Genomic DNA, 16,412 nt, shown 5'->3' on the forward strand with positions numbered 1-16,412 from the left:
TATGAAACTCTTTCTGGCTGCAAGATTATAATGACAGAACAGACAAGAAGTTCAAGTTTCTCTTATAGTAGGTAGTTCAAAATCACAACATTTCCCATACAGCTGTACCATCTGTAAAGGATCCAAACTTTGACCAAATCATTGTTATTTTATGTGATTTGATTAATACAAATTTGAACCTTAAACATCCAGAGTGTAGGATTTATTGGGATCTATTGGTAAGGCTGCAGATTGCAACCAACTAAATACCCCTCACCTCATCTCGACCTCCCTTACGGTGGCTGCTAAAAGTGGGAAGAGGTAGCTATAAGGCTCATTGTAAGGTAACAAAAACACAACAAATCTTAGTTTCAGGTGATTATACACTAATGAAAACATAATATATATATAATAATATATATTTGATTATAAATTAGGAATATTTTTGCTAATAAATCCTCCCAAACCTCCTTAAATCCCTTACAATGGAACTTTAATCGAGACCTTGAGTGTTTTTGTCTTTTTTATGGCCCCTTTTCTTTTCTGAATAAATGTGATTAAAGTGAGAGTAAAAAGGGCCGAAAATTTATCCAGCAGTTACTCAAGTCAAAACATTTATTATGGAACTTATTTTGGAAAACAAAACAATTAAATGTAAAAGTAAATTATGAAGTAGTGGAGAGAAAAATGTGGAATAACTGAGTTGCCAGAAACTTATTTTTGTTTTGTTTTTGGTTTTCTTTATAGCGATTGGCCGCAAATGTTGGATTTTTTAATCAATTCTATTTCAACTTCAAAATCAAAGTATATTTATTCCAAATTTTGTTAGAAAACCAAATAGTGCCAAAATAGTGAGCTCTATTTAAAGATGTGGTTAGGTGGTGTAGTGGTTGTGTGGATTTGGATGTGGTGGATAACGGAGCTCTTAAAAGGCCAAAAAGTAAACTTTAGCAATGTTTTCACTTTACTGTTTGTCCTCCTTTCCTTTCTTTTATTTCTATTTGACTCCTCAGTTTCTCCCTCCTCCTCCCACCTCCCCTCCTCTTTTCGCTAACTTAGTTTTATTGATATCTCCTCCACGACTTCCTGTTCAGTATATGGGTATTTTCCTTTTCCTCCCTCCCTATCTTCCCCTCTCTCACTCTCTATTCTCTTCTTCTTCTTCTTCAGCAGCAGAATGCTGTCCCAGCTATCTCTGTTCTAGACTTGGTATGTTCTTCCTGTTAATGACGAGTATCCTCTCCCTGCCCTTACATCACTTCCTGTTTTCTGTCTGGGCTGCCCACCTGTTTCCTATCTGTCTCTCCCCACCCATCTGGACTACTGTCGTCGTTTCATTGGGGGAGGGGTCGGGGTTGGAGGCAGGGCCGGGCCATGATTAGCTTAAGAGCAGCCGGTCATGGAGGGGGCGTCCTGGGATGCTTGATGTTGATAGGCTGGGGAAGCTGTCCATCTCTTTGTCCACTCAAAACAACTGCTGGGGGGGGGCGGCGAGTGAAGCTGCTGCTTAGATATGGTGAAATCCGGGTGTTTCCAAATTATAAAGCCAACAGAAAACCAAACGTTTACGTGCTTCTAGAGTAGCAGAGCTGAGGTCGGTGTGCTTCTTGTCAGCAGTGATGTTTTGAGTGCATATCGAGGTGGCGCCTGCATGGCTGAATGCATCACAGGGGGCGTCCAGGTCAACATCCATGCATGACAGTCCTGTGAGCCCCCAGCGCTGCCTGTACTGGGCCACGCCATCATGTTGTGGTATCCATCCATCCATCCATCCATCCATCCATCCATCTGTGTGTGACCAGCTGAGCCTCTTTATTTTGTCTTTTTAAAGGGTCTTTTCAACCAAAACAAAATACTTATTTTCTCACTTAGTTCCTCTTGTTATCTGTCTGTTAGACAGATTTCATTTTATTAGTTAAATAAAAGAACAAACAGACTCTACTTGTTGTCTTGATTTTAAATCTGTCGACATACATTTGTGTGCTACCAACCAGGAGTAGAATTAAAACAAAACCAAAATTTAGAAATTAAAAAATGTATAAAAAAGAAAAAATATAAACTAAAGAATCATTCAAATAATATACAAATACACAGAATAAATAAGAACGTTTACAAAATGAATTAAAATTATTTAAAAAATAAAATGTAACAATCTTAATCTTATTTTATTAATCTTAAGTGATTTTGATATTTTACCCAAATCCAAGTAATTATATTAATATAAAAAATAAAACAAACTTAAACAAAACATTTAAATGACATACACTAAACCATTATATTTTATTATAAATTCGAAATAAAAATTATCTCAACATGTTTTCCAATCGACTGTCTCGATGTCCAAGTGTCTCCATTCCTCCCCATGAAAACTGTTGAGTGAAAAATGTTTCTTATTAAGCACCACAACATTTTGTTTCCACCCACTGGAGTGGAGACAGAGAAATCATAACTGTGCCAAAATATGTAGTTTTGAAATTTGGTTGAACTGACCCTTTAACAACCATCCAGCCCAGAGAAAGGGTCTGTTTGTTTTGTTCGTCACCACATCCCACTGGGTTTATGTTGGGATGCTTTGTTATCAGTCCATTTCTGCAGCAGCCCACTGAGCTTACAGCCACTTAAGGTGCGCTTGATTTATTCTTCTTCTCCTGCTCAGCGGGACTTTTCATTGTTCTGTACACAAACAAAGTCAAACACACCTGAAGTAGCTGCAGGAGGGTCTGTCTTTGTTTTTGTTGCCTTGTTCTGGTTGCTGTCGTTGTTGTTGGTGTCTGCATGTTCAGCAGTGTGTGTGCCTGCCTGTGCTGTGTGTTTGCAGTGCACACTGCTCCTTCCCTCTGGAGCAGTCCTGTGAAACAAAACAAACGACTACACAACATGTTAGTGAACATTAGTGTCCAAGCAGTTAAACAGCATCACTGGATGTGGAGATGTTGTCAGAGTTTGTGTATGAATGACTTCATGTCGTACTAACTGTTTTCTTGTTTGCATGTGTGCCGTTTGGCATGTTGTTCTGTGTGCGTGTGTGTGTGTTTGCGTGTGTGTGATCAGTTGCAGGACGAGGAGCGACGGCGTAAGCAGCAGCTGGAGGAGATTCGTAAGCGGGAGGCTGAGGAGCGGCAAAAGCAGGAGGAGGAGAGGAGGTGGAGGGAGGAGGAGAGAGCCAAACGAGAGGCCGAGGAGAAGGTCGGTTTGTCTGTCCGTGACGTTAGAGGAGAATTTATGTGTGGCTAATTAATGAGTTAATAAAGAGAAAGTATTGTAGGATGTTCTGTCATGATAATGTAGATCTGAGCCAGTCTGTTCATAGGATAAGACATCAGTTTTTCAAAATATCCTCTCTTAATTTGTTTCCTTTATATTTGCCCCCCTAAAATAGTATTACGACCATCATCCAACACAACAGTGTAATCATCTGAAAGCCAAATCTGTTTTTACTGGTGGCACAAACTGAATATCAAATTATGTGCCACAAACAAAGTAGATTAACTCCCACAGAGTTTGTATGAAGTTAAAATAACCAGAAAATTGAGTTACACGGAATAGTTCAGAATTGTACGAAATACACTTACTCACTTAGAAGAGACGGTCTGCCACTTAAAACCACAACTTGTGAGCAGACTGTCCAAAGTGGGGCTAGCGGGCCAAAGGCGGCATAAGATAAATTGCTGTTTATGCCAATTTTTGTAGGTAATTTTTTTTAAAAATATGTAATATCCCCAATTAATGATTATTTTTCTAAACTAGCACCATTTTACATCTTCACTAAACATACAATAGTTGTTTGCTTTAAGCCAGTTCATTGAGTCTCCCTCCAAGGTTGCTTGTATTTGACGACCTGAGAAAGAGAGTAAACAATAAACAATGATGGCTCCAACTGAACAACCAAAGTTTCAGTTTTGTTCCTCCGAGAGAAAAAATACTGAGCACCTCTGGTAGGTGGATTTTTTTAGCCATTGGACAGAGCCAAGTGCTTCCCCTGTTTTTGTGCTAAGCTACGCTAGCTGGCTGTAACTTCATATTTACAGTAGAGATTAAATTGGCATTGATCTTCTCACCTGATTCTTTAAAAGAAAGTGAGTAAGTGTATTTCCAAAAGATTCAAATTACTTTAAAATAACAGCCGTTTTATCAGTTTAAATAGTATGAAAAAATGTATAAATTAGTATGTTAGGCCTTGATCCTCAATTTTATAACAAGGTTGTAATTAACGCAGTATGAAACACCTACATTATGTCAGTGAGAGACTACATTTTCTGGCTCATATGGATTAAATAACAATAAAATAATGAAAATTAGCCCCAAATTATCAGTCCAACCCGAGGATGTACAGCGGCTTTAGAAAGTATTCAGATCCCTTTGCTTATTGCAGTTTATTGATAAAAGTTCTTGTTTTTGTGCTTTTGGTTTGTTGTTGAGTGAAGAATTAAATGCACCCCAAAAATGTGGTAATACAGTAAAGTTTCCAACAAGTGAACGGATCTGAATACACTCTGAAGCCGCTGTATATCCTGTATGCTGAAATGACTTGATTTGTGTTTCTTTTTTCTTTTGTCCAGGATACTTTATTTTATAAAGAACTCCGCTAATTTGGAGCGGCTACATGTTGTGTTAAAATATTCAAATTTGACATAATCTTGTTCTTTGGAGGTTTTAAACGACCAGTAGTCTAATCCGGTGTCCACCCGTCCATCTCTGTCTTGTGTGTTAAATCAAACATACTCAGTGTTTTTATCATTGTGTTGTGTCCACTGACATCACCATGGTTACATTATTCTGGTGCATTTGTCCTGTGAAGTGTAGAGCACCGATCACACCACTGGTTGTTTAAAACTCAGAGTAAAGTATCTCACAGAGAAAGTTAAACTTTGTGTAATTAGTTTAGTCGTTAAGACAGTTGGTAGTGATATACATTTTGTTTTTAAGATGTTCTGACTGTTAATCGGATGCTGTTTGTTTATTATAAAGTTGTCCAACTGCATGTCCTCATCCTGTGCACCCCCACCCTATGTGATGTGTTGCTGTTGTCATGTTATCTGCTCCCACCCACCTCAAGCATGGGACTCCCATCGTGTTGTCGTTGTTGTTGTTGCGTGTCAGGAAGTTATTTCAGTTTTTTGGGGAAGCGGTTATGATTTCGTGAGGTTTTTTATTTCTTTTTTATTTCTATTTTATTTTATTTATTTTATTTCTTTGTTACCATTTCCATCCAGCATCGCTCTAGAACACTGTGTTTAGGGAATGCCGCCCACCCTCCCACTTTTCCCAACAATCACATGCTTTACGATCAGTTCATGCACACACACACGCAGACACACTCAGAAATCTACACCCACCCACCTGCCTCATACCCACCCTCAGCCATCCATACCGCACATATCCAGAAACCCACTCATTCAGAACCCACACACCCACTAATCCCTCCCAGTTTCTTCAGATTCAACCATCAAAAGCAGCTCGGATACATCCACAGCACTACAGACCACTCGGTCTCGACTACACTCAGCCTCCAACACATGAAATGGACCCAAAAAAACGCGAAGATAATCTGACATCAGAAGCATCCAGATTGAGCACATGTGACCCGGAGCGGCTGGTCGAGCTCCAAACCCAGAAATCTAAACACATTCCTCCAGTGTAGATTCATGTGTAACATCACAGGCCCTCCCTGAAAGTGTAGATACTGGAGCTCAGCCACTGGAGACAAAAAAACTGCCCACAAAACCATCTAGTGTACACAGAGAGAACCGAGGCACATATGGACACACAGTTAGTGCACACATGCACACAAATCCACGGTGAGGGGGAGGGGAGATGGTGGTAGACAGGGTGGTCCAGGAAGCAGCACTGGTTTATCATTTGCAGCCAAGTTTTTAGGTGGTGCGGATCAGTTGCAGCAGGTTCTTCTTCCAGATTTTTGGACCAGTCAGAGTAGATTATTTTAGAAAAACAACAGTTTTGACTTTGGCAGCGATAGAACAACAAAGTCCTGGACTTATTTCTGCTGTTTATACAGGGTCAGAGCCAGTTTAGGAGAACCAGACAACTGGTGGATGCGGCAAACCAGTAGAGTTAAGTCCAGCTCAGGGGCAACATTTCTAAAACTGTTATTGGATTTATTCTGAAGCATAATCATAAGATTTCAAATGGCATGTTTAAATAGTTTCACAACCTTACACTTGGCAGTAAAGAGTTGTTGTATGAGGCAAAAGCAGATCTGGTTCTGGTGCGATGTTCAGAGCAGCCTCCTCCTCCAAATCAGAGAAAACAAGTTGAATCAATCATGACGATAAAAAGATGAAAAGTGACTTGATTCATTGTATTTGAAAAAGTATACTGATTAATCAAAGAGTAGAACTACAAAAAATTATAATAATAATTTGTCAAGTAGGTCAAATGTGAGGATTTGCTTTTTTTCTTTGACGGTTTGAGTTAATTTAAATGAAAAATCAACAGATTTATCTTTAAATAAAATAATGCAGCCCTGAAAATAATCTTGTAATATTGCAAAAGTAGCTGTGCACACATTGTATTGCACATCAAATCACATCCATTCAGACCATTAAGAAAAGCAAAGACAAAACACAAATACAGAAATCTTTTCCCAAAGGGGGAAAGTCATTTAAGTCATTACTTAAACACACTTCAAGGACTATTTAACTGGGTATGAAACAGTCTAATTTTCTGACTGCTGGCTTATTATGACCTGCATAAGAAAACAAGACCATCTGAGAGAAGATTGGCTACTTCTATGTATTTATTATAGTTATTCTTAATGCCTGCCACCAGTTCTGATACCGGAAATTAAAAAGTTTTTGTCATGGCTGGGTGCTGAGGATGAATTTAGGAGGCTCAAAAATTGAGGAAAGACACGGCTCTGTTATCTGGTGGTACGGCAGCAGAACAACTGTTTACATTAGCCTTGGTACCAAGCTTATTATTATGAAGACAAAACATTACTTTGGAATATTACACACGTAGGCTAACCTGAATGTAAAAATCCCCAGTTATTAACCCTATACATTAGCTCATCCTGCAAACAGCTGTGTTTAAAAAAGAAAAGTATTACTTAAGAAAAGTTGCATCTTTCACTCTTGAATAACAAATGCAGAGGAGGTGCTGGTGCTCATACTGCTTTTGCCCACAGGGGGCGCCAGAATCAACAAGTTGAAGGTTGCAGCTTTAAGATGGAATTTGACTCCTAGACCCTTTTTATAAATGTAGCCCCTGATCTAGGACCAGTATGAATCATTAGTGATGTGCTGCAGGTTTGTCACTTGGTGGACATGGTGGACTTTGTGCTGTATATTCAGGCAGCCCAGTTAGAGCAGGTGTGGTTCGTCCCATGAGAATGTTGTTAGACTGATGTGGTTTTACTTGTAGTAGTAGTAGTAGAAGAGTTGTTGTAGGTGAATAGGTCCCCAGTTGTATCTTTAGCTGATTAGCCAGTTAATGTCCATTACTGAGGTGCGAGCCAATGAGAGTGGAGCTTACTAACAGGTTGTCCCTCCCCTAGAGGAGACAGGAGGAGGAGTACTACACTCGACTGGAAGCCGAGCGGCGCCGGCAGCACGAGGAGGCCGAGAGAAAGCTGCTGACGCCTGACGACCCGGCCGGTCTGTATCGGCCCCCGCTGCCCCGGGATTACCAACCCCCTGCCCCCCACAACCCTACTAACACCCCCCCGCCCCCCCCACAGAGAAACACCTCCTACCTCAAAACCCAGGTCACCTCCCCCGACACGCTCTACACCGCCAAGTTTGTCTCCTATGCGGGCGACGAGGACGAAGACGAGGACGCAGGGAGTGGCGGCGGCGGCAGCCAATCAGGTCAGGTGAAGCTGTCGGCGACCCGGAAGTCGTATGGCGACCTCCCGGCCTCCGCCTCGTCTAATCACAGGCCTCAGCCGCCGCCCACTGCGCGCAAGCCCCGCCCCGTTTCTGACGGCATCTTCCTGTCTGGCTCGTTCCAGCCGCCATTCAACAACTCCAACAGTACAGGCCCCCCCCTTCCTGCCAAACCCAGCTCCATCCCCCCCGGAGGCTATAAAGGTAGACCCAGAGAGAGAGAGGAGAGAGGAGTCAGGCTCGCCACAGCGCCCTCCACAGCTCCCGTACCTCCCTCTCACTCACTCATTCTTCATTTTGACCTTCATAGTTTAGTTTGTCTTTATTTTGACTTGTTTTTCAGTAGAGAGGTGTTCTGCCTTTTCATTTTCCACCGTCTACTTTTTCCTTCTTTTACATGTTTGTCCCAATTTTTTTGTCGTCAATCAGTCCCTCCGTTCATCACTTTATGTTTTTATATGTGGAAATTTTCCTCCCTCTCCTCAAAACGAATCAGACTGTACTTGTTTTGTATTTTTATTTATGTTGGTTTGTTAAAACACCTCCTCCTGTCCCCGGTAATTTTTCTCCTCCTCGTCTTCCTCCAATCACAACTCCCCCCCCCACACACACCTTCGATCAGCACAAACGAACAGAAAAAGCAATCGATAATCACGCCACCACTTTTTGCTGCAGATTGAGACCCATCAGAGCCAATCATAGTACTGTTGGTGTTGTCGCTCGCCGCCTCCTTTGTGTCTGGTTTGTTGCTGCTTGGGATCGGGGGGCGTGGCCAGCCGTCAGTCTGCCCGCCCGCCCCCTTCCTGCGCCGTGGCTCTGCTTAGCGGTGTTGGCTTTAAAGGGAAGGAGACACACCATTGGCTTTACACACCTCATCAATCACTCGATTAAAAAGCAATCAGCTCTCATTTCATCAACATGCAAAAATGCACACAGAAGCAGTGTGTTGAGTGAGAGGCCTCGTCTGTCTGTGGATGTTTCAAAAGCTTCTCATGGATCAAACGTTTCAAGCTTCTGTTACTCAGTCTGCTCCTGGTAGAAGTCATCCATTACAGCTGCTTATGTTCAGGATATTAAAGGTCACGTTCAGGCCATAGTTCCTTCTTAAATGTATTTATCACAAGGTTAAAAGGAGTCTTTCTTAACTTGGATCAGATATTAAACAGCTGCTTTTCTTGGTTTATCCATCTCAAATATTATGTCAAGATAAGCATCGCAGCTTTTCTCTAAAAGGCCTCATTGTTGGAAAGATATCCAACAGTAGACGGGTCAAACTGCAGTCATTTGGCAGCTGGCAAGAAATTTTTGCTCCCAAAATATCCCTCCATGATTTATAACCCTGACACCCTGCCTTTGTTCAAAACTACTCTCGGAGATAAAAGTGATGAAATTCATCCTGTATGACTTTGTTCGGCTGTTTTTTGAGGTATAAGCCAAAAAACACTGGACTGTCAATTATGAAGAAGATTAATGTTTCATGTCTAACTTGTTGGTTATCAACACAGTTCCCAAGATGAATTTATTAATACTACTACTAATAATAATAATGATGATAAACTTTATTTATATAGCATTTAACGAAGTGCTTTACAAAGAAAATAAAACCAGACATTTAAGTTCAAATGAAAGAACTAGAGTAAAGGACAAGATCAAGGGAAATTTAAAAACAAAGGAAATAAGATCAAATACAAAGATAAAAACAAGAGTGAGATCTAGAAAACAACAAGCTAGAAAACAATTTTAATGTGGAGGTGTGCGCAGCACCTTCACTGTACATCATGAAGCTCTTCATGTGAACAGTTTGAACAGCCACAGACAAACAGAGCTACGAGTGCAGCACAGTCTGAACGTCATCACTACCTGAGGTCCAGGAAACAGCTGCCTGCACCTTCAAAATAAACCTCCACCACCTCTGCTGCTTATTGAAAACTCATCCAGGACCTCACGGAGAACTTTGTGTTGCATTTTTTACTCCAATCAGATAAAAACATCCCACTAACGTCCCACTACCTACCTACCTACCTACCCCACCCACCTCCCCCTCCACCCACCTCCCTCATGAAATAAATAAAATCTGCATGTTCTCACACACACACACACACACACACATACACACATGCATCATAAACACACACACACACACACTGCACTCTGGCTGCCAGCAGCTCACCCAGTAACCGGCTTGATGTCTATTGCTTTTTACTGCCTGTGCGTAGCTTCCACCAGGCTGCTCCGTGCTCTTTATTGGTCTCTTATTCTTTGCTTCCTCACTCTGCCTGTCTCTGTTCGTCTGTCTGTTAATTTCCCAAAAGTGCTTAATTTGACTCCCTGTACGTGCTGTGTCGTCTGCCTTGTTTCGGCTCTCTCAGCTGATCCTTCATCTCGCCTGTCAGTCTGTGTCTCTGCTGTCTAACGCTGCTGCTTTACTAAACCTGACTACAACTCCCACAGGGCATTGCGGCAGGTTCAGGTGACCCCGAGCAGCACCTGAGTCTCTGGCGTCCCTGACATACGAGTCTACAAATGTATTGGATGATCTGATCAGCTGGCAGCTCCAAAAGCCCCGAGTCAGGCTTTCGATGAAAAATGTGTCCTCCGATATTTTTTTAATCAGAAAGAAACTACAAGAAAAACACGACTGACGCCAGAGAAAGCTACAAATTCAATCATCCCCAGAGACGGATGTTCTAACAAAACTGTGTATTGGTACAGAAAAACAAAAACAATGAGTTTTTTAGCCTCAACTGGCCTCCAAGATAACTGAACCAGAGTGGAAGAAAAACATTCACAATCTTTGAGAATCCTTGAAAAGCCAGCGGACGACTTCTTAGTAAATCTGGAGAATTTTCTATCGCAGCGCCAGAAGTATAATTTTCATCTCTTTTGGCTCCACAGAGGAATGTTACTGGCCTTCAACAAGGGTTGTTTCCCTGTGGTTACTTTGTTCTCTGCCAGTTTGTGTTCATGTGGTTTGAGGCTGAAGTGGGGACCCGGCTTGATCCCGGCCCAAACTACACTTCAGATCTCGTCTCCCTGCTTTAGTGCTGTAAATCCCAAAGAGAGGGGCCTCGGAGCTGCCAGCTGGATGGATCCAACTGGGTTCACACCCTGTCACTGTGTCTGCATCTGAACTGTACCAACCCCCCCATCACCACCACCACCTCGCCATTTCATCTGAAACAAAAGACCAACATGCATTTGGAATGCAAAGTAGAGTTACGACTGGATGTGTAACGTCTCAGTCCAGGGTTGTTTCTGGGTCAATACCTGCCGTCTGTTAGGATTCAACCCGTTTTCAATTAGAGAGAGGAACTCTACTTTACTGTAGCGCCACAAAGAGAGTCTGCAGGGTTTTATTCTCTAAGTCTAAACACATAATTCTGATTAGTGCCTCCACACTGGGTGAAGGTGTTTTAGCAAGTGTAATGCCTTCTTCTTTCTTGAGGTTTATTGGCGGTTGGCAATCTCTTCTTCTTCTACTCTGTTTATTACATCCACGCATACTGTAGCATATACTGCCAAGTTTAGTTGCTCCAAACCAGATGATGGAAGCGCATCACATTTACACTTTCTTTTTTGTGACATTTCAACAGTTCACTTCAAATTGACCCGACAATTAGCTGGAAGCAGCTGTTGTAGATTTTGGCCTTTTCATTGGATTTGTTGAGAGACGAAGATTATCTCCAGTCTTAAGTCAATAAAAACCTGCAGACTTCAGAGTCACGTGTTAGTGAAGAGTCTCACTTAAGCCTGGACGTTGCTGGAGTTTGGAAAGACACAGGGACACGTGCCAACTGTTTAACGTCCACTTTGGGAGTCAAAGGTCGGGGTCACCCTCCTGATGTTAGTTCCACGGGCTTTAACCGAGCTCTGTATCACACAGGATAAGAGTTTTTTTTTATTTATACTTCTACACTGGAGCTTTTATCTCCACAACCTGCCTTCAATATTCTATTTAAAGGGCAAAAAGTAAATCTGTCAGAAGTAAAATAGTGATAGGTGTTAAGAAACGTCAGACATGTTTGATGGTGACCTCGGCCTCAGACCACACCCACACTTCCACAGACCATTATGCTGCTTTGGAATGGCCCTTTAACAGCTTTTTAACGCTCTTTCCCTCTGTTTTCTCGGCTCGCTGCTCTACTTTAATGAGATCTGACATTTTCTGCCTAACGCTTCTCCAGAACTCGTTTCCTCTCTTCCCTCCTTCTGCTCAGGCTGGTCTGTGGGAAATGAAGTGATGTCGAGTGGAGAAGCTGCTGGTTAAAGGCGACCGAGGTCTCTGGTCAATGATCGATACTGTTACGGGATGATAGAGTTTTTAAAGGTTACTCTGTGATTTAAAATGCCTGTAATTCCCTCTAAGCTATGGGAGTAAAGGGAGACGGACCAGAGATCACTACAGCCGTCACCCAGCAGCTTCTATCTCAGATATTTTCAGATAACAAAAGCTGTACATGACCGATGCTGACTCATGTCTCACTGCTCTGTCTGTCTGCTGTGTGGCTTCTAAACGTCGGACAGGATTTAACTCGTACACTGGAAACTCAGCAGGAGTTGTAGGATCAGGAGAGGTCTACAAGGACCCGCGAGACAAATGGACGAAGAGGTGAGCGCTCTTTATATTTCTGTTCTCTGGTTTCAACAAATTCACACAAAATGCCAGTTTCTGTAATAGCAGACTAAGCCTGTGTAGCCAGGAGCTCCTGATGTAAGGTGTCCCTCACCTGGCTTTATAGAGAAAGGTGAATCCCAGTTACCAGTGTGATATCTCAGGAACGCGTTGAGGGAATTACTTAAAATCTGGCAACATCATCCTCTTGGACTGATTAGATTATAGTGATCAAAGATCACTGTGACCTCAAAAATTCACCCAAGAATTCATCTGCTAATGATGACGAATGTCTATGTAATGATCTGCAAAAACAACATTCCGGTCATTATACAACATAACTCAGGGACAGAAGGGGAGATTGTGAACATATTTCACATTTGGTCGGACACTGAATTTGTGACATTAATCTTGGGAACTTGATCTTCTTTGCTGCCACATGTGTGAAGCATCCACGTTTCAGAATTTGTAGCATATCCATGTTCGATCAGAATCGTTTAAAACATGTGAACACTTAACTTACACATGAACGAACAAACAGTAGCAGTCCAACACAAGTTAATTGATTGATATGCTGATATTGATCTTCAGTTGATTGTTGTGTTTCCATGTGACGATGCTCTCTGGAATCATATATGTCAATGTAGTGACCAAAAATACCCTTTCAGAGTCACCTGCTCAGGATATTTATATTGATTTACTTATGTATTTACTATTAATTCCACATATGTTTCTCTTTCCATTGTGAGGGTATTTATAGACCCAGGTGACGAGCTGGCACTTGAAAGTTTTATTGAATTGAATACTGGGTACAAAATAATAGAACAGATTCATTTCTTGTATAGTAAACATAATATTAAAATAGAAATATAAGTACGTGGTTTTTGCAGGTCCTTAAAAAATCTTAAATGCACTTAATTCTTTTTTAAGCCTTAAAGTCATTTAAGTGTTGTAATATTGAATATTTGAGGTCTTAATTGCTACAAACATTTTATGTAATTTAATTTATCCATCTCTTAATTTCTTTTGGTCAAAATGAGTCAAGCTCATCTGTGTTAGCACATTTCTGATGCTACACATCTTTAAACCTACCACTGAACTCACAACTGTCTTTTGACTCAACACTTGATCTTACCTGTTGGCAAAATGTAGATTAACTCACTGTAATAATTATATTCCTACATAAAACCTTCCTCTGCACATGACCAAATATATTTACTGAATACCTTAACACTTACCTACAATGCTTGAATAAGAGAAAATATGATTTGACCAAAAAAATCAGTCAAAAATTTTGTTAAAAATAATTTGTGAAGTTCTTGTTAAAGTGTGTGCTACCTGTAGACGACCTGTAAATTAATGTCACCGTACACTCTGTATATGTGTGTAACCTACATTGTGTGTGTTGCAGTCAGGAGCAGGAGAACTCGATCCCCAGCGGCGCTCCGGAGAGTCTGACCTTCAAGGAGCGCCAGCGTCTCTTCTCTCAGGGGAAGGAGGTTTCCAACAAGGTCAAAGCTTCACGCAAACTCATGGAGCTGGAGAACGAGCTCAACACCAAGTAGACCCGAGCCGTTCGCCTCCCAGTGCCACCTTTTTGCGGTGATGTTGCCTCCCGACGACATCACCGCAGTAACGTTAAGGTGCTCCTGGGGGAAAAATCGGGCGGAGATAGCCGGCGCTCGCTTCCCTACCACTGACCATCTCCTCCTGTTTGTGTTTTTTCCCCTTTCTTTTTTTATTTTAATCATTGAATAACTGGACCATTCACCTTTTGACGTAGCTATATCGTTGCAATAGGAGAGACATTTATGGCTTAAAACTTTCTTCCCCTCGTTAAGGTCTGTCAAAGATATATAATGATAAAGCACTGTAAAAAAGTTTTAATTGTATCTAGTGAGAAATTGAGAATCACAGGACAAAGGGGGATATATTTTTGTTTATAAAATGGTTCTTGGGGCGAGGGATGGAGAGAAGTTTGTCATTTTAATTTTTTTTTTTTTAAATAGCTCACTGAAATATGAACAATTTTATGGTGTTATTTTATGCTCTTTTTGTGCATCCTGTTGTTTTCACACTTTTAATTCTTTCTCGCCAGCAGAAATGCCCACGTTTGAGCTCCAGACCAATTTTTATTTTCTTGTTTTTTTAAAATTCAATTCTCAGTGAGTGGAAACACTGTTATTTCATTCCGTAGCAAGAAAGCATGGGATTTTTCTTTCTTTTTTTTGTGATGTTTTAGATAAACTCTGAAAGGTTCTCCAGAGGAGGACCAAACAGTCCAGAGAAGGATCTTTAAGTGCACAACATTACTGTAAATATTCGGGTCCACAACTGTCTCACTCTTTTACTACTGTAGAAACCTGCCAGGCTACTAAAAAACTGCAAAACTAATGTGATTTAACAGATAATCCAACAGGAAGTTCTGCTAAAACTGGACTGTGTCCCCGCTGCCCCTCACTGTCAGTGGAGTCAAGTTTTTAAATGTTTCGCCCCAATCTGAGGTATCTTTAATTTTACTTTGTTTTAAATCTAATAGTCATTTTTTGAAGAGGTTGTGTGAGATTAATTTGATTGATTGTTTGCTAAATTCTAGCCGGAAAAAGGATTTCTTTCACTCAATGTGATTAATGTTGGTTTTCACAATAGAAAAAATAAATTAAAACTACTCCTTGAGTCCTTGTTTGCTTCTCAGATATTTATTTCAAACCTTGTGGAAAAAACATACTTGCACAAAAACTTGTTTTTAATATTAAAATATGTATCTGCAAACTGTTCTGAGGAGTGGATTACATTTGGGACCACTCATACTGTGGTGATAATCTGTGTTTTTCTGCATTAGAGACAGAAAGGTGTTCTGTTTTAACACCAGCTGTGGCTCGGGGCGATCCAGATGTTTTTTAGGACTGGATTCAGGGTGACAGAATTGTGATTGTACAAATATATATACACACATTATCACATTCACCACCACTGCTGCTGTGCTGATGTAGAAAAAGGAACGCACTTCAAACCCCCAGTGTGAAAAAAATCAACAAAACAAAAAAAATGAATTTAAAACTAGTGACGTTTCAAATGTATCTCTCCTGCAGTTTGTTTGAGTGACTCCATCCTGTGTGTGGATTTATTTTATTTTTCTCTCCAGGAGCCTCCACTAAAACTGATTCTACAAGATAAGATGCTGTTATAATAACTGACCTGTAAAAACACTACAGACGTGTCTCCTCTCCCCCCACAATGACAACTACTACTACTACTCCTTTCTAGGTTTCAAAATGAACTGAATCATTTAAATGGTTTCATGTTTAGCCTTTTGTAAATCATTAATAAATACAGATTTTTCAACAGTGCAGGCTGGAAGTGTGGTCTTTTGTCACTGCAATAAAAATGTATGTTGATTTGATCTGTGCAATGGTGATTTCATGCAGACTCTCTGATCTTTAACTGCGATTTTAGTCAGTTTACTTTTCTGATTTTTATTTTAATTTACAAAACACTTTAAAATTAAACTACCCTGCAGTGTATGAAGCTACAATTTAGCTCTACTACAGTAAGTAATTCCACTTTACATATGTAAAGCATCAATAATAACAACCCAATGGGGACATTTTCCTTGACTCATTTTATGTGTCTTATTCGTGTAAGTGACAGCTGGAGAAGACTTGCCCTGGGCTGGAGTCGAACCCGCGCAACTGCGGTAAAACTGCGCACTTGGCACATTTAGTAACAAACAAATATCGTTGGATGTTTCATTTTTTAAAGGCGTCTCGAAGAATGAGCGTGTTTACCATTGACCCGGAAGCGAACAACCACATGTTGTACACCCATATTGGAAGCTCCAACATTTGTCCTCCGTGATCGATCAAATGTTGGGAGCTGGGGAGAATTCACCGAGACGATTGGTCGCAAAATGTTGGAGCCGCGTAACGTTAATGTTGTCACATGTGCGACACCGTATTAAAATGAATACTGTA

General features: G+C 40.9%; 1 protein-coding gene across 14 annotated transcripts in view; it reads left to right on the top strand.

Annotated features, from left to right (window-relative positions):
* Positions 1–15,788, top strand: part of afdna (afadin, adherens junction formation factor a) — a 112,757-nt gene extending 96,969 nt beyond the window's left edge. For 6 of the 14 annotated variants that reach the window (XM_084377953.1, XM_084377961.1, XM_084377962.1 and 3 more), the window contains 5 exons: positions 1,150–1,188; positions 3,031–3,165; positions 7,496–8,030; positions 12,351–12,435; positions 13,850–15,788. In XM_084377953.1, the coding sequence (XP_084234079.1) occupies positions 1,150–1,188; positions 3,031–3,165; positions 7,496–8,030; positions 12,351–12,435; positions 13,850–14,003 (948 nt within the window). In that variant the 3' untranslated portion in view covers positions 14,004–15,788. Of the gene's footprint in view, positions 1–1,149; positions 1,189–3,030; positions 3,166–7,495; positions 8,031–8,501; positions 9,571–12,350; positions 12,436–13,849 lie in introns of those variants that run through there. The other 8 variants (XM_084377963.1, XM_084377965.1, XM_084377956.1 and 5 more) reach the window with 4 other exon arrangements.
* The last annotated feature ends 624 nt before the right edge of the window (positions 15,789–16,412 follow it).

Source organism: Pagrus pagrus (assembly GCF_965226575.1).
Source record: "Pagrus pagrus genome assembly, chromosome: 16".
NCBI classification, from domain to species: Eukaryota; Metazoa; Chordata; class Actinopteri; order Spariformes; family Sparidae; genus Pagrus; species Pagrus pagrus.